This window comes from Mytilus edulis, chromosome 3 (assembly GCF_963676685.1).
Source record: "Mytilus edulis chromosome 3, xbMytEdul2.2, whole genome shotgun sequence".
In the NCBI taxonomy this organism is placed as follows: Eukaryota; Metazoa; Mollusca; class Bivalvia; order Mytilida; family Mytilidae; genus Mytilus; species Mytilus edulis.
In genome coordinates, this window is record NC_092346.1 from 1,493,087 (window position 1) to 1,505,105 (window position 12,019).

General features: G+C 31.4%; 1 protein-coding gene across 1 annotated transcript; it reads left to right on the top strand.

Annotated features, from left to right (window-relative positions):
• Positions 1-734: 734 nt before the first annotated feature.
• On the top strand, positions 735-6,974 carry LOC139515590 (putative transmembrane protein INAFM2). The gene is made up of 3 exons (XM_071305181.1): positions 735-826; positions 3,284-3,606; positions 3,879-6,974. Exons 1-2 carry the CDS (start codon positions 817-819, stop codon positions 3,601-3,603), a joined length of 330 nt encoding a protein of 109 aa, XP_071161282.1. The 5' UTR covers positions 735-816; the 3' UTR covers positions 3,604-3,606; positions 3,879-6,974.
• Positions 6,975-12,019: the final 5,045 nt, after the last annotated feature.

Genomic DNA, 12,019 nt, shown 5'->3' on the forward strand with positions numbered 1-12,019 from the left:
CACTACTTAGAATTAGATAAATATGTTCTTTATATTTATATAAGCAATTTTCAAGCGGATTGTCGTCATTTTAGGAAAGATAATTATATAAAATGCTTCTACATATGCCGTAACTATGCCAGTATGAAATCTGATCCCTGTCTAGAAAGAAAACAAAACATTTTGGCAATTAGTTTCTGAAGTTACAATAGTTATTCAGTTCTGCCATCTTTTCATGAAGCAAATGCGTGAGATTTGGTCAAATTGAAAAGATCAAAGAAAAAAAACAATAGATCAAAGGAAAATGCCACCAAAAAAAGCATGAACATGCGTGAGACTTGGCAGCCCTGCATGCTTATATATTTCTTAATGTAGTTTCGGAAGTATACAATACCGTAGTCATTACTTATTGTTACTTTTTTGCGGATAACCGTACACAGTGACTTAAAATCAGAGACATATTATTATACATGTGTCTGAAGTAATAACTGGTAGAAAATATGTCTGGTGACACGAACTTTAAAATGTACTAGCGGAACTGAATGATCATTGTTGGAAAAAAAGAAATTGAGATATTCAAAAGAGTTATATTATTCACAACATTTTAATTTTTTTGAAAGATGCCCTGAGACCGTGAGACTGAATAATTATAGTATTGACAATCGTTGTGAGAGAGCACGTGTCCAATTAGTGACATTAGTCGACGCGGACGTCTGAGAAAACACCGACATAGCCAGTGGCGTAAAATAGTACTTTTTGTGCTTTGATTATTATAACAGAGTGACGTCCCTTGTGTATTATTTCCGGTAATTTTATTTTGTTGATGAAGCTGCAGTGATGAACCAAAGTAAGATTTCGGCTGTTCTTCGTTCATTTAAGACAAATTTGTTGATTTTCTTTATATAGTGTTTGCTACTGCGATCGTTACTGTTAAATTTTCAACATTACTCTTTATTTTTTTAAACTGAATATACATTTGTAGCGAATAGACGGGTACGCCCTGTTTTGTTTAATGTTTATATTTTGACAGTGTGTGATAGCAGGAGTTAAAACACGAATCAATATATAAAGATGCTCTGGACTGGATTAACAGCAAAAATAAGACGGCAATAAAACATTATGAAAAAAGGGGGGAGTATGGAAAAATAGGCAAACAATGAATAAATGAAGAGTAGATAACAATTAGTAATTTAGTGAGTGAAATATTAAACTGGACCCCTGTTGTGTTCACTTATTGCTACACTGACAACAGGTATGGCCTATATCCCGTGGTCAGAATTCTTATCACATTTATTACCCTACTGAAATCTTATGGGAATAAAAGATACCGGCTCTGTCAAGAACATGTTAACACGCTCATTGGTCATTTATCTGCGCTTCTACCATGGGGTTAATTAACAGATACTTGTTTATTTTGCGGCATTGCAGTATTAACATTTGAGGTCAGTTTCCTATCACTTTAATTGGCCAATTTTATTAGTGAATCGTTGAATTTGTAAGACTCGTCCAATTAATGCCAATGTGACAATAGCTCCAACCCGTTCCTTCGGTGCGAAGCTATAGATGGAACGGCGGACCACTTTAGTGAAATATTAGGTGCTATAGTAAGTCCTATAAATTTATAACATAAGGTGGTATTTATAGTTGGTAGTATTTTACCTGCTACAGCAAAATAGTCTCCTTTATGTCCTTAGAGCTATTTTGCCAGTGGGTAAATTAAATATGGAATTATAGAGTTTTGCTATTTTACTGGTCTCCAGTACTATATTAATTAGGAATAGAAAAAAATATAGAAACATACAGTTTAATAACAATCATCTAAGATATATACCTTCTTTAAAAAATGATACATAAGGCCAAAAAAAAAATATATGTCTGTTTACGGTTACCCGACCGTTTGAGCGCCGACCCTTGGCCATTTTATTTCAGTCGTAAAGTGAAAAATAAACTGAACTCATGTTAAAAGTGAAGATGTGTTGCCTGATACATCAAAATGTTCATAATCATGAATATGATAGCTGTTTTAAGGAAATTCGCGACTCATGTGATGAAATAAACATATTGCCGCCATTTTTTTACCAATCAATAATAAAGGGAAATAATCCAATCATTAAAAATAAGAGTAAACTTGGCCCACCGCAAGACGGGACCGCACAACTCAAAATCATGGCGTAAAAAAATAAAATGGAAAAAAATAATAAAATGGAAATATCGACCTACCTACCCTATTTATATTGATGATGTTACCTTAAACAGACATATATTTTTTTTTGGCCTTTAAGCAAAGCATGCTTAAATATGACTTTTAAAAATACAATACACATTTAGCCATGTAAGAAAAAATAAAAAAGAAGATGTGGTATGATTGCCAATGAGACTAATCCTCTCAAGAGAACAAATGACAAAGAAATTAACAACTATAAGTCACTGTACGCCTTTTACAATGTCAGAACAAAACCCATACTGCAAAGTCAGCTATATAAAGCCCTGAAATGACAATTCTAAAGAGAAAACTAACTGCCTTATTAATGTACAAAATAATTAACGAAAAAACTTAAATGTAACACAGCAACAAACAACAACCACTGAAATACAGGCTCCTGACTTTGGACAGGCACATACATACATACAGAATGTGGTAGGGTTAGACATGTTATCAGGATCCCAATTCTCCCATAACCTGGGATAGTGGTGTAACAGTACATGCAAACATAAGACTCAACTATATAAAAAAAATCATGCTGCATATTTTAAAATAATTAATATTGAAATTATACATGCTATAACTGTTAATTTAATTAATAATATCCTATAAGTTTTTAAATCAAAAGTAGCTTTCGGCACCTTAAAATGCTTTTAATACAAGTGTTGCAAGGGTGACATTGTCATTTTGTTGGTTTTCTTTACAGATATATAAAAAAAAATTCATGCATTTCATTCATTTCTATGTCAACAGCAAATTCAGGCCATAAAAAAGAATAGGTTTGTTTGCCCAAACCCTACCTACCAAGAAAAAAGCTGCCTACTCAAATTCTTTTATTGTCCTGATTTGAAGAAGTTTTTTTTTAATCAGACATGTCAGATAGGCATGAAGAATAATAAACACCTGATGCTTCAATTTTTTTTTCAAAAGAAAACGCCTACCTACCTACCCACCGTCTCAAACTATTTTTAATTGTGGCCTCAACAGTTCAGGCAAGACAGACACATTGAGTTATATACATACAAAATGTACATGTAATGTCATTATGTAGATATAAATTTAAATGTAGTATGATCATGATGATGTTTTTCTTTTATTCAGACAAATTAGAGAAGGAACCTAATGCCACGACTTATCGTGGGAATGCTTCAGGACCAGGTGGTCATGGGAAAGGGACAAGTTTCAGTGCAGATAAAAACAAAAATAAAACAGCCGCCAAGACGAATAAGAAATGGGTTAGACTGGCTACAGTTCTTGCTTACGTTCTAGCTGTATCCCTGGCAGCTATTGTACTGGCTATCTACTACAGTTTTATATGGGAACCAGAGCTGAAAACATCAACAACAACGATGCCACCGTTTAAACCAGGACAGTCAAATGTGGTGAATAATACCACATCAAATGCACCAAATACCACTTAATAGGTTAGATATGCTTAGAAAACAATAGAGATTTTAAATAGTAAACTGTTGAATATCTATTGACTTGACAAATAATCATTCAGTAGCATTAACAACTTTAACATTCACATATTTGTACAATGTACCATACATCACATGCACAGTGTATAATGGTGTAATAAACTGGATTCCTTTCATAAATCAACTGATGCAATGCATAATCATCAATTCAACTCATTTTGGAATTGCTTTAAACAGCAGCTTTAAATTTGATCAATTCTTACGTTTATTTCCAGATTTTGACATGTAAATCCAGACACTAGTTTACTGTGGGCAACAAGAAAGGAAGATGAGTCAGTCAGTTGTACAGTTATCTCCCTTGTTGATGTTGTTATTTACCGTTTTATGAATTTTATTACAAACAGATTATGTCAGATATCTATCATTGTTCAGTAAGCAGGATTTACTGGACAAATGAACTAGTTTTATATATTGATAGAACTGTTGAAATTTGATTTCTTGATCATTTTGAGGACCAACAAAATCTCTTTCTGTTAAAGGTGTGTTCTAATTACATTCTGCCAAAACTTTGTTTGGTCTGTTTTAGATTTTCTTACCTACTCTTATTTTTACTGATGTGTTTTAGTTTAAAACTTGAAATAATCCACAGTAAATTCTGCAATCCCATGATAACCAGATACTAATTGACAGATCTGCTGGTCAGACAGTTGCTTTGCATTGTTACGTAGAGAAACTATATTACATGTACATGTCAAAATCATGATATTTAGTGTCATTTGTGTCAGTTATTTTAAGATTATTATCTGAATGTAACAATGGTATATTTTTGTTAATGACAAAGAATAATTTTGAAATTAATACTTTTAATATTTTGTTACGATATAATATAGCTAAATTTTTCAAGGGAATACATTAAACTATCCTGAGAAAATCCCCAAATGGACTTTTATATACATGATATAGTTGGTTATTTACTGTTGGATTACTGTTTTAGATATAATTATTCCACTTCATAATTGCTTCATTTTTTTACCTTAAAATACCATGGTCAGTAGTGGGGACCCTATAGGACCCAAGGTCAATTTTAAAAATTGCCTCAGGTCACCATGTCACTTTTAAGCAAACTATATACATGTATAAGGATCTGATTCTTCATTTTGAACATTTTTAAAGGTGACAGGTCCTTTTAAATTAGACCTCAGATAGCAGGTCACTTTGACCATATTGGATTTAATATAGTTATTTAATGAGTCACGTTTATAGCTATTATAGTATTTCCAGTACAGTTTGTTTTTTAAAGTACAAAATGTAAAGGGATAGAAAATTTGAAGAAGACCATTCAAGCCCAAAAATCTTTCATCATGCCAAAAAATTGAAATACAAATTTATCAATAGTCTAGGGTAAACTGGATGACAGCGTTTATTGAAAAGTGAGTATTGAATACACTTTTACATATTTTTTGAGTGGCCAGATGAAAAAAACACATAAAGTTAATTTGAAATTCATTCTAGAATTTTTTTTACAAAGTATGGATTTTTTTATTACATATTCATACATCAATGGGTTATATTATTAATGAACTTTTCTTAAACTTATGTTATTTCTACAAAAATATCAATTGTGAAAGGTGGCCTTAGAAATTTTATCAATGTTTGTATAAATGTTGTATTTTTATTTTTTGAAGTTCTGTTGTTTTAGTGTGTGTTCTTAGGGCCAGTGTTTAACTTTTGAAACAGATCCTTATAGAAAGGAATGAGAATTCTGTGTTAATTTCATTAGTAGAAATGGAAGTTTTTAATGATATTATGTTATAAACATGAATTGTGCAATAATGTTGTAATTTTTTCTTGCCAAATATTTTTGTTGTTTCTTGGTATGTGCAATATTATTACTTCTTTACCTATTTGTTTTGTTTGTTTGTTTGTTTATATATTTATTTGAATCTCAAGATTTGTTGTATTTTACTTTTTTGTTGAAAGATTATTTTATGTCTACATCATTAGTTGATTTGTTTTTATGTATTTACAGATGTTCATTTGAAGTACAGATTTTTTAAGAGAAAATCAAGTTGGGTTTTTTATATAGTAAAAAATTAACAGAATTATATGAATGATATGCATTATTTTGTTCATCCTCATTTTCCTTTCATAGTAAAAAAGAGTAATTCCTGTATTAATATGTTAATATTTAAATGATACTAAATAATCAGGTCAATTTGTGTTGAATTTACTGGAAATGATAATCAGTTATCTACCTTTTTACACAAATTACCATTTAGGAATAATGAATTGCCTCCCTTTAGCAGCAAAAGTCATTTCCATTTTATACAATCTACAGGTAGTGTGAAAATGATATTTAAATGAATTGATTAGTATTGATTTGTATTTACAACCAAAGTAAATTGATTTAATTAAACATGTGTAGCAAACAATCCATGTAGTTCATAATTATAACCATAATCAAATTATACATAAAACTTCATTTCTAAACTATCCTGAATTATTTGTATTACATAATCCTCCAACTGGTGCTATTTTGTGGGAAAAAATGATGTCAAAAGACAAATATCATGATGTCACAATTTTCACAATGAAGGATTTCCCCTGTATGACCCAAATCAACAGGGACAGTTGTGTCATAAAATCAAAATTGGAAAATAAACTATTTAAAGAAATCCCAGGCTCACTAAAAATAAAAAAAAGAGAATTGTCTCCCTTTGATAAATAATTTATAGAAAGAGGCTTCTGTTATATCTGCTTCGAGAGAAATGTTAAATCATGTTTATTAAAAAAAAATTAAAAAAATAAATTGAAAAATTCTTGTTTTAATTTATTTATGATATTTTTTTTATAAAAGCAAATATTTGGTTGTTTTCTTATTGGTTTTCATGTTCACATTTTTTTATAAAAAGAAAACACAAGTACACTGTGTACACAAATTTTAAGCAACAAATATTATAACTTTATATTTAAAAACACATCTATACTTCTTAACATTACAATTAATAAGTTATTGTTACAACTTATAAAGAAAATAAAACAGAATATAAAATGTTTACTTTAATATAATCAATGTTATTAATTTATTGAGGCAACTTTTGAAATTCTTTTAAGTTCTTTATCAAAATAGATGTTGCTGATTTTTGTTTACTCAGTATATTGAACAAAAGCTGTGTTGAATTGAATCTTTATTCATTTTATGGTATTAAGGATAATAAGCATTACTGTATTTTGTCTTGTTTTTGTTTTTTTCACTTATAAATCATTTTATATTACAAAAGGCATTAGATTACTGTGTAGTTTTTCTAATGTTGTAATTTATTTATTATTTTTATGTTTTTGTCAAATAAAATATGAAAAATCTCTTGAAATATTATCTCAAACTACACTAACCTTGCTCTCTCATCCTTTGTTCTCAATACAGGTCACATCAAGGTTAAAGTTTTTGGTCAAGGTAGTTTAGATGACATTGAAGTCCAATCAACTTGAAACTTAGTACACATGTTTCCTTTGATATGATCTTTCTAATTTTAATGTCAAATTAGAGATTTTACCCCAATTTCACAGTTCACTGACCATAAAAAATGATAGTGTGAGTAGGACATCCATCCGTGTAAACGTACTAAGGACACATTCATACTTCTGATTATATCCCAGTTGCCAATTTTTATCTTGCTTAAATATGGAATCACTGAAGCGTGACTGAAGCGGGCCCCCTCTTTGGTCAGTCAGTGGGCACTCACTTATGAAAATTTCTGGATCCGCCACTGGCCTGTGTATTTCAATGAGGTTATTGTAACATAGACGTACACATGTTCACTGTGATGTGAACTATTTTATTGTTTGTGAAATTACAGTTTTGACCTAAATTCCACAGTTCACCTAACATGGAAACATGGTATTATACAGTGTAGAACATAACATGTTCAAATAGGTGATGGGTAATGTGTGTATATAACTACTTATATGATGATGTACAGACTAATTCTATTGTGTGTTTCAACGAAATAAATGTAGGCCCACACATGTAGAAGACGTTTTATATATATTTTTATGCCCCCACCGTAGTGGAGGGGCATTAAGGTTTACCTTTGTTTTTAAATCTGTTGCTCTGATTACAGATAGTGGAGGGATGTACTTTTTATGGGCATTATGTTTTCTGATCTGTGCGTTCGTTCGACCGTCTGTCCCACTTCAGGTTAAAGTTTTTAGTCGAGGTAGTTTTGGATGAAGTTGAAGTCCAATCAACTTGAAACTTAGTATACATGTTCTTTATGATATGAATTTTCTTATTTAAATGCCAAATTAGAGTTTTTATCCCATTTTCACTGTCAACTGAACATAGAAAAGGATAGTGGGGATGGGGCATCCGTATACCAAGGAAACATTCTTGTTTTAGTCTATCCCGTTATCTGGTTACTTTTTATGCCCTACCTACGATAGTAGAGGGGCATTATGTTTTCTGGTCTGTGCCTCCGTTCGTCCGTCCGTCTGTGCGTCCGTTCTCTTCAGGTTAAAGTTTTTGGTCGAGGTAGTTTTTGATGAAGTTAAAGTTACATCAACTTGAAACTTAGTACACATATTCCCTATGATATGATCTTTCTTATTATAATTCCAAATTATAATTTTGACCCTAATTTCACGGTCCACTGAACATAGAAAATGATAGTGCGAGTGGGGCATCCATGTACTATGGACACATTCTTGTTTGATGCAGTAATTTAGCTGTTGTCGTATCAAGTTGAAACAAAGTTTTAATGTTTATGATGATTTTGATCTAACAAATCACATGCCAAAAAAAAAGATGTGACATGAATGCCAATGAGACAGCTATATCCAACAGAGTCCTAATGAGACTGATTTAAGCAACAAAAGGTCTGGTACAGCCTTTAACCATGGAAAACCCCATCGCATATAAAAAGCCCTGACTGACAAAATGTGAAAATGTGAAATAATCCAAACAAACAAAAAACCTGAATGTCTGATATATGACAAAACATATATATGGACAGCAACCAACTTCAGCCACTGCATGACAGGCATCTTTATATCCTCTTATTAGTTTAAAAAGAGGGACGAAAGATACCAGAGGGACAGTTAAACTCATAGATAGAAAATAACTTGACTGACAACACATTGGCTAAAAATAAAAAGACAAACAGACAAACAATAGTACAGAAAACACAACATAGAAAACTAAGGACTAATCAACACGTACCCCACCAAAAACTGAGATATATCAGGTGCTTCGAAAGGATAAGCAAATCCAGCTCCACATGTGGCACCTGTCGTGATTCTTATGTTGTTTCAAACCCGGTAAATAGTCTAATTTCGGTAGTTAACTATTCATTTATAGTTGATAAATTTTATTTATCTTTGTTGGTGTTTACATAGAATATTTGTTTGTGTTATTTTGGTCTCTTATGGAGAGATGTCTTTTGCCAATCATACCACATCTTCTTATTCTTAAACTTGAACTATTTTTTTTTGAATTTCAATTTAGTATGCACACATTACGCCTGTGCCTGTTTGAACTTTTGTTATCACTGCATTATAGTTGTTTTTCTCATTTACATTTTCATTGCAACTGTTTTGTACAATTTCAGCACGTATGAGTTTAAAAAGCTTTATACTGTTACTAGTCAATTTTGACTTAATAGAAACACAATCAAATTATATGACCAGTGTTGATGATGTAATATTCAATTGTAACTTTAAATCAATTGGAAAAGTATTTTACGTTAAAACATTGATTTTCGTCTGTGTCGATATATCGGAAGAAGCTGGCGTTCAACATTACTTAGGGAGCTACCATTTGATTTTTATGGGAGAGCTAGGATGAAAAATTTTGTCCTACATTTTTTTTTAGCTGTAATCTATGTCCTGCCTTTTTATTTTTCACTCTATTCGGTCCTGCCTTTTTTTTTTTTAGTTTATCCTGACTTTTTTTACCTAAATTGTGGTCCTGACTTTTTTAGCTCACCTGGCCTAAAAGGCCATGTGAGCTTTTCTCATCACTTGGCGTCCGTCGTCGTCTGTCGTCGTTAACAATTTTTCAAACATCTTCTCCTCTGAAACTACTGAATGGATTTGAATGAAACTTAACATGATTGTTCCTTAGTATATCCTGCACAAAATGTGCGCATCGATTTTTGATCCGTCAAAAAACATGGCCGCCGTTACTTAAAATAGAACATAGGGGTCAAATGCAGTTTTTGGCTTATATCTCAAAAACGAAAGCATTTAGAGCAAATCTGACATTGGGGTAAAAATGTTCATTAAGTCAAGATCTATCAGCCCTGAAATTTTCAGATGAATCAAACAAACCATTGTTGGGTTGCTGCCACTTAATTGGTAATTTTAAGGAAATTTTGCAGTTTTTGGTCATTATCTTGAATATTATTATAGATAAAGATAAACTGTAAACAGCAAAAAAGATCAGCAAAGTAAGATCTACAAATAAGTTACTATGACCAAAATTGTCAATTGACCCCTTAAGGGGTTATTGTCCTTTAATGACAATTTTTCACAATTTGTTCATCATATTTGCTAACTTTAAAAAATCTTCTCCTCTGAAACTACTGAATGGATTTGGTTAAAACTTAGCATGGTTGTTCCTTAGATTATCCTGCACAAAGTGTGTGCTTTGATTTTTGATCCGTCAAAAAACATGACCGCCGTTACTTAAAATAGAACATAGGGGTCAAATGCAGTTTTTGGCTTATATCTCAAAAACGAAAGCATTAAGAGCAAATCTGACATGGAGTAAAAATGTTCATTAGGTCAATATCTATCAGCCCTGAAATTTTCAGATGAATCAAACATCCAATTGTTGGGTTGCTGCCACTTAATTGGTAATTTTAAGGAAATTTTGCAGTTTTTGGTCATTATCTTGAATATTATTATAGATAAAGATAAACTGTAAACAGCAAAAAAGATCAGCAAAGTAAGATCTACAAATAAGTTTATAAGACCAAAATTGTCAATTGACCCCTTAAGGGGTTATTGTCCTTTAATGACAATTTTTCACAATTTGTTCATCATATTTGCTAACTTTAAAAAATCTTCTCCTCTGAAACTACTGAATGGATTTGGTTAAAACTTAGCATGGTTGTTCCTTATATTATCCTGCACAAAGTGTGTGCTTTGATTTTTGATCCGTCAAAAAACATGGCCGCCGTTACTTAAAATAGAACATAGGGGTCAAATGCAGTTTTTGGCATATATCTCAAAAACGAAAGCATTAAGTGCATATCTGACATGGAGTAAAAATGTTCATTAGGTCAATATCTATCAGCCCTGAAATTTTCAGATGAATCAAACATCCAATTGTTGGGTTGCTGCCACTTAATTGGTAATTTTAAGGAAATTTTGCAGTTTTTGGTCATTATCTTGAATATTATTATAGATAAAGATAAACTGTAAACAGCAAATATGATCAGCAAAGTAAGATCTACAAATAAGTCAATTTGACCAAAATTGTCAATTGACCTCTTTAGGAGTTATTGCCCTTTAAAGACTTTTTTCACAATTTGTTCATCATGTTGACTTACTTTTAAAAAATCTTCTCTTATGTAACTGCTGTATCAATTTCAGCCAAACTTAGGCTAAATGAGTTTCAGAGTTTCAGAGTATCTAGTATAAATTTTATATTTCATTTCCTTGTATGTCAAGAAACATAGCTCCTATGGCTAAAATAGAACATAGGAGAAAATGATTTTTTTTTGCTTTTGAAGAAAATAGGACGATTCAAAGAACATTTAAATAAATTGAAAAGCCAAAATAATCATTGATGAGAGATTAAACCAAAAAAATTCAGGTGAGCGATTCAGGCTCTTGAGAGCCTCTTGTTTTTTTGCAAGTGTCTCATCCTGCCTTTTTTTTTACTCAAAACTCCTGTCCTGCCTATTTTTTTCAAATTTCATCCTAGCCCCCCCCCCCCCCCCCCATAAAAATCAAATGCACCTCAAGAATATTCAACCATGTAGTCATCGCTTTGTTCGTCCCTCTGTGTGTTAACTCAAGAATTGAGTACCCTGTTTTAGACATACTGCTGTTCTTGGATGTTGTCAATTTGTTATGTTATGTTGCGTTTCTTGCTGAATTGATGAGTCAATGTATAAAAAATGTGATATGATTGAAAATCAATTCCAACTATGATATCTCAAGTGACTAAAAGACGTCATGTTAGCAAATTTTCAACTTTTCAAAAAATATTTCCAACTAAAAATTTCAGTTTCTACTTTTATACTAACGTTTGACCCAGATTATTAAAGGGTTGAAACATCTATATAAAAACATCTTCTTTTTTATATAGATTCTGTATGGCTGGTTTAAAGTAATAGGCAGGAAATTCATTGTTATCGTTGGTAGCTGTCTGACATTTTTTTTTTTTTTTTTTTTTTATCTTTTTACC